This window comes from Pteropus alecto, unplaced genomic scaffold (genome assembly GCF_000325575.1).
Source record: "Pteropus alecto unplaced genomic scaffold, ASM32557v1 scaffold101, whole genome shotgun sequence".
Taxonomy (NCBI): domain Eukaryota; kingdom Metazoa; phylum Chordata; class Mammalia; order Chiroptera; family Pteropodidae; genus Pteropus; species Pteropus alecto.
The window spans coordinates 3,949,295-3,955,529 of record NW_006432945.1 but is presented as its reverse complement, the minus strand read 5'-3'; the positions used below and the strand labels follow the sequence as shown (position 1 = coordinate 3,955,529).

The following is a 6,235-nucleotide window of genomic DNA, read 5'->3' as shown; positions in this document are numbered from 1 at the left end:
TAATTATCCCCTTTTAGTATTGGGGAAAGAAAACTGAAAATTCATCAATTACTCTTTTGTGTTATATGAATTTATTAACAAATAACTTTATATAAAGGTCATTATTTGACAAACACATCCCTGAAAAACTGAAAATTTAGTTTTTTATATCCTGATTAATATATTGTGATTTTAGGCCCTTTTCATGTGCTTCACTTTGATAAAGTTAATCCATAAAACTGCTTTCTACTTTAGCTTGTAGAATGAAGTAGTATTTTATGGACTAGAGGCCAAAGGGTCAATGTAACTTTGTCATAGGTTTTTAAAGCTCCACTAAAATTAATTATCTACTTGTCTACCTTTTTTGGTCAGAAGAGTTGGTAACTCTGTTGGGGCCTTGTGTTTACCTGCCAAAAAGCAATTAAATCTAGCTAATCGCTGAAACCAAGTCTCCTACAACCTCAAGTGCTACACTACCCATGTTTTAAATGGAAAGGGATATTGTGGAGTAATGAAATTTTGGGTTGACTATACCTTTTGATATCAAGATAATATGCATGTTTGAAAGCTTATCTTTTTTTTTTAATTTAGCAACTGTCAGCTTTTAACCCTTTGCTTTCCTAAAAAATGAACTTAGAATCCAGAGAGTTCAAGGGATTGGGGAAACAGATGTCATCATTTGCACTTTGTACCTGTAAATTACCTAATAAATTCTTATACTAGTATACCTGTGCCTGAAGGTTTTGTGGTAGGCATACTAAGCTGTGTAAGCTTGCCTGTTGCTTGTTTTAAACTATTTCATTACCCTTTTCAGCCTTTATTACTTAGGCTGATGCTAAAATGTAAGTGAATTAAGATGTGTCAAAATAGAGTGATGTTTAATATAGAGTCTGAAAATTGTGGAAGAACACAAGTGTGAGAGAGTGATAAATTAATTTACTAGGACAAGTATATAATAAGACAAGAAAAAAAGATTACACCATCTTACATTTTTAGAAGAAAAACAATCCTTAAGTTTCCAGGATGGTTTTATTAAATTCCCATGCTGTATAAACATACGAGTGATGAGAAAAACATTAACCTGAAACATGCACTATCTGGCATTCTCTAAAATACCATTATACAAGTTTTCATTTACTTAGAAAAATACCCACTAAAACAATCACAGTTTTTCTTAAAGATTTAAAAAAAATGTATTGGCCAGAACAAAGTCCAGGAGAATAAACAAGATTCTGAATTGTATGTCAAAAAAACTGTACAAGGTTGTACATAAAACTATAGTTTACAAAAGCCTTGGGTATAGTAAGAATACTGAATTAAGATTTCCAAAGTTCTATTTACCAATATCTATTAATAAAATCCTTATGAAATAATTTACTTAGAAAAAGGGAAATGCTCATGATTTCAGAGTGTATAGAAAATACTAAATACAGCTTTCTGAAACAAAGTGTATTCAAAACAGCACAACACGTAGTCTAAAATCAAGATTCCTGTCATCATTTAAACTTTGCATATATTGCCGTAATGGCTTAAGCATCAAATTTCTCTTGCATTAATAACTTTCAAATTAGATTTCAAATCATTTCATAATTTTATTTTCAATCTTTTGAATTATAGCCAGTTTAAAAATCAATTTGGGGTGGTAAATCATGTCATAGTGTTTTTTTGTTGTTTTGCTTTAATCATTTGATTACTGCAGTAGAATTTAGGAGTTTGGTGCCTTTCCCATATCTTTTAGAAATTAACATTCCATAGGCATTAAAATAGAATGACAACTAAGAACATTTTCAATGAATTTTCATGTTCCTGTGACTAACTCTTGCTTTGGGAAAATGAATCTTAAAACCGAGAAGTTTGCGTTGAAGAAATTAAGTTACTTAATTGAATCATCAAGCCATTTGGCAGCTTTAAGGCTTATACATCAGTATATTAGAAACTGTTTGTATTCCTATTATTGTTCCTTTTTTTTTTTTTTTTTTTTTGGGGGGAAAAAAAAGGGTCACTAACAATTTATATTTTTTTTTTTTTTTTGGTGGGAAACAAGAGGCTATGCAACTATTGACTTTATTTTAGTTGGGACAGTACCTCTGTAATGCTTGGAAAATCCTATTCCAAGCTCTTAGAGTAACTGCAACATTATAAGCAGTCTACTTATTGGATATAATAAAATTTCAGATTGATAAACAAGATATATATATATACACACACATATATATTTATATATCTTTTAGAGAAGAATCAGTATTAGAATGAGAATGAACAATTACTACAAATATCTAAATACACGTGGCCATGAGGCTACACGTGGGTTTGCCATATGAGGATATACAAAGACAACTCATTTTAAACTCTGCTAACTTGAAGAAAGTGATTACCTTCAGAATTTTTAACTTATGCTGTATTTGACTATAATTGAGATGTACACTTACTTGCTCCTATTCATGTAAAGGACATTAGACTTCCTTCTTTTTCAAGAAACAGTACTTTCCAGTAATAATACTGGTTTTTAGGGTAAAGTGGGCTCGTGTGCACATGGCTGAAGGATGAAGTCCTTTTGCTCTCCCCCGTAGGTCAAGAATCTCAATGAGCAGATTCTTATTATTTTACTCCCTTCCTAAAATCCCCTTCAGTCAAAGAAAGCCAGAGGGGAAGCACTGAGACTAAACCTTTGTTGACTAGCAGACTTCACTTAAATATGCCTTTTGGTCTCATGGGTTTGCATGGTTACTAGGACAAACAAATGAAATAGAAGCTGTACTCTTGATAACATACAGACTTGATATGCTGTTATTCTGTGTGGTCTGCAGCCGGAAGTTACACTGTAACTGTAGACCAGACAGTCATTCTGTGCCTCATGGACTAAGTCACTCTATAAGATCTAACATTTTACTTGAAGATTTTTCCATTTAAAAAAAGGTACTGCTTCTCTAATTCATTGCCTTTTCCAACACCAGTCCCTAAGTGTCATGAAATGGTACCAAAAAGCCAGGTACTGGAAATTCATATCACACCACATTTGGTCTTAATATAAGACATCAGAACATGTCTCAAATAGTAATCAGAATCAAGGCCAGATTCAGAGTTTAAAAGTCAGGCAAAATGTGAACAGAAAGGTTATCTCTTTCTCAAGACCTTTCTGAGTGTGTTATTGTCAGAGGTAATTGTAATACTGCTAAATTTTTATAATAGCGCACAGCTTGTTGTGTTTTTTTTTGCTAAAATCTGCAAAGTTTAAATGTTAATGACAGAACATAGACTAGTTTCTTAATGTGCTTTTTTGTTTCGTTTTGAAAGAACAAAAACTGCTGTTAGTGAATGTTTTAAGAAAGATTAAGAAAAAAGTAACTCTAAGATTCTGAAAATGGTTTCCCGTATTGCCAGAATTTCAGTGCTTTTTAGCAAAACATTTGCATATAATACCTTAAATCTCATCACGTGTATGCACCAGGAAAAAGTTCCAAACTTTGTGAAGATCCCCATGGGAAATACTGGGGAAATAATACAAATAGAATATAAAAAAAACAAAACACCATTTAGTTTGCATATCTGATGTCAAGATGCTGAGGTAATACTGACTGCTTAAAAAAACCCCACCAATCTTTGCCTCTGTTATTGCTGCAAAAACATTAATACTGATTGAGTTACCTTACTATATCAAAAGTGGAAGGGAGGAGATAATGAACATAATGTTCAAAGCAAGTGAAAAAATGTAGGTAAGTCGGAAAATATAAAGCTACAGTTAGGGTCTTATCCTTTCTATCCGGAGGGGAGGCAGTCCAACCCCAGCGGGGTGTGTGACTAGCCTTTTCCTGGTTGCCTCCTTTGTGAATTTTCTAAAGTTGTTACCACCCACTCAGATTCTATTTCAAAGTGAATCCTTAAAAATAAAATCCACGAGTTCTTAATAAATAGTTACAGTTCCTCCTGAAGATGCTGGGTAAAGTGCAGAGAGAAGCACCATAGAAGCCCTCTTGCTGGCTGGTATGGCTTGCCTTAAATTCGGATTTGATAGCCCACTTCATTCAGAGTGCTGAGATCAGTCTTCTTTTCAGGCAGAGCCGGCCTGAGGGGGAAAGAGAAAGGTGGTGGGGAGGGGATGGGTTGGAGAAAGAACATTTAATATTTTCAGAGGCCTCTGCTCAGTTTCCCCAACCCTTCTGATATCTGCCCCACCCGCCACCAGCCTTAGTTCCCAACTCTTCCTCTTGTTCTTAAGTCCACCTTTCTAGGTTTTAAGGAACATTTTAACAGGCTTTCAGTCTAGAGTTCAAAACAATGCACGGGTTGCCGAATGAACTTGTTCCAACTTTGAGCCTGAATTTGGTCACACTGTAACTGAAACCCAGTATCCCTGAACCTTACAAGGGTCTAAACAGTAGCATATACTACAGTAAGATTGATACTATTACTACTCATTTAACAGAGGAGAGCACAGAGACACTGAAAGTTAGGGAACTTGCTCAAAGCAAAGTCACATGGTTAGCGAGCTGTAGAGCCAGAGGCTGTCCGCAGACAAACTGCCCCCTGTCCTCCCGCATTCCACACAAAGCATCCTGCCAAGCACCTGAGAACGATACCACAGCCACTCCTGCCTCCGCACCTTGCTATGGAATGCCCTTACCCCATGTCTTCTTGTCATCCCTTCAAGGTCCAACCCAAATGCCACTTCTGACTTCCTTCCCTTACAACCCACTGCTCCTTGCTCTGTATCCTATGGCATTTCTTTTTGTACGTCTGTTCAAGAATCCTGCAGATTCATAATCCTCGTGCCTGCCTCAGAGACTGTGAACAACTTGAAAGCAGGCTCAAGTAAATTCATCCATGGATCCCCATGGTTGAATATCCTGAACCTCTCAATAAACTTTGGTCAAGTTCTCACTAATGTGTAAATGGCTGATAGGGCTTCATTATGTTACCTTATGGTGGGATGTTTTTTTGTTTTAACAGAGAAGTCCTAAGCTAGGAATTCAAGTCACCATGACAACTTTCTAAGAGTCGACAAGTGGGAAGAATATTGTTTTCTTCTGTGTAGGAGACACTTTACCTAACCTCTGAAAGCCACTTGGGAAACCTGCCTACTTGGGAAGCTGAATATAGTTCTGTAAGGACATGGCTTGAGGGCTTCCAGAGGAAATGAACTTTCCCCTCCCACCGCCCCCTAGGTACCCAGAACCTAGGTGAGGGGAAAAATGGCTAATACTGGCAGGAAATGAGTTAAACTGAGATGCCTGGTGAACTGCCTGGAAGACGAAACCCTCTTTCATAGTGTCACTGGCTGCCACTTCCTGGTCTGGCAAGGGTGAGAAGTGGGTTATCACAGCATGCCACCTGCCTGCGGGGCCCAGCCAGAAATACTGCTCAGTCCTTGCCAGCAACTCCAAGGGCCAGAGCTGGATGAGCTATTGTGTGGGGAGCGGCTTCTTCCAAGGGCTCCCCCGGCTATAATTAGAATATTGCAAAGGGATTTATTTTTAGGAAACACAAGCACCAAGATGATGATTCAGCCGGGTCCGCACTTGCCCAGAGCCTCTCATCAGATCCAGGATTATTTTAGACTGAACAATTTATTTCTCCAAACCCCTCCCCAGTCCAAACAAGGAAAAGAAATCAAAGGGTTTTCCTTTTGAAAGGCCCTCAGGCCGCCTTCTATTTTAGGAGAAGAGGGAGAGGGGACTTTCTTTTCATGCACTTGGTGGAAGGAAGAAAGGGGCACACGAACCGATAATCCCAGCTTCATTTGTTGTCACATCAATGTATCCAGGGTGAACTAGGGTGACTGCTTGATGGTCTAATTCCATTTTTACCCTGAACCCCAACTTCGGGCCTGCATTCCAGGGGCAGCTGTGACAGAGGCTGTTCAGAGCGGGGGATGAGAGGCTAAGTTGGGGAGGACAGGTGGTGGGTCCAGAGAGAAGGTAGTCTGTGGGAAATACGACTAGTATTCGCCACCGCTCCCTAAATCTTGACAGTTTGGGGAGAGAGAACCATCTCCTAGTGTGCTAGGCACCCCATGAGTCTTTCACACACCCTGAGGCAGCCTCAGTGCAGTGGAAGAGCTCAGCTGGATTGGATGTTGACGTCAGGGAAGCCACAAGAAGCCTCAAAACCAGAGAGCGATGACAGCATGTTGGAGACTAAGGTGGGGGCGATATCACACCCTGGGGCTGAACGTACAAGTTGGTCTGTGTCTGTGTGAGACGGGGTTTAAGAAAAGCAGCGGTTAAGTGGAAGGAAATCCTGCAGGGTCCCCCGAACC

General features: G+C 38.6%; 1 protein-coding gene across 1 annotated transcript in view; it reads right to left on the bottom strand.

The window, feature by feature from the left end:
• Nucleotides 1–1,994: 1,994 nt before the first annotated feature.
• Nucleotides 1,995–6,235, bottom strand: part of VASH2 (vasohibin 2) — a 32,454-nt gene continuing 28,213 nt past the window's right edge. The window contains exon 9 of the mRNA XM_006907714.3: nucleotides 1,995–4,042. Within this exon, the coding sequence (XP_006907776.1) occupies nucleotides 3,973–4,042 (70 nt within the window). The 3' untranslated portion in view covers nucleotides 1,995–3,972. The remainder of the gene's footprint in view (nucleotides 4,043–6,235) is intronic.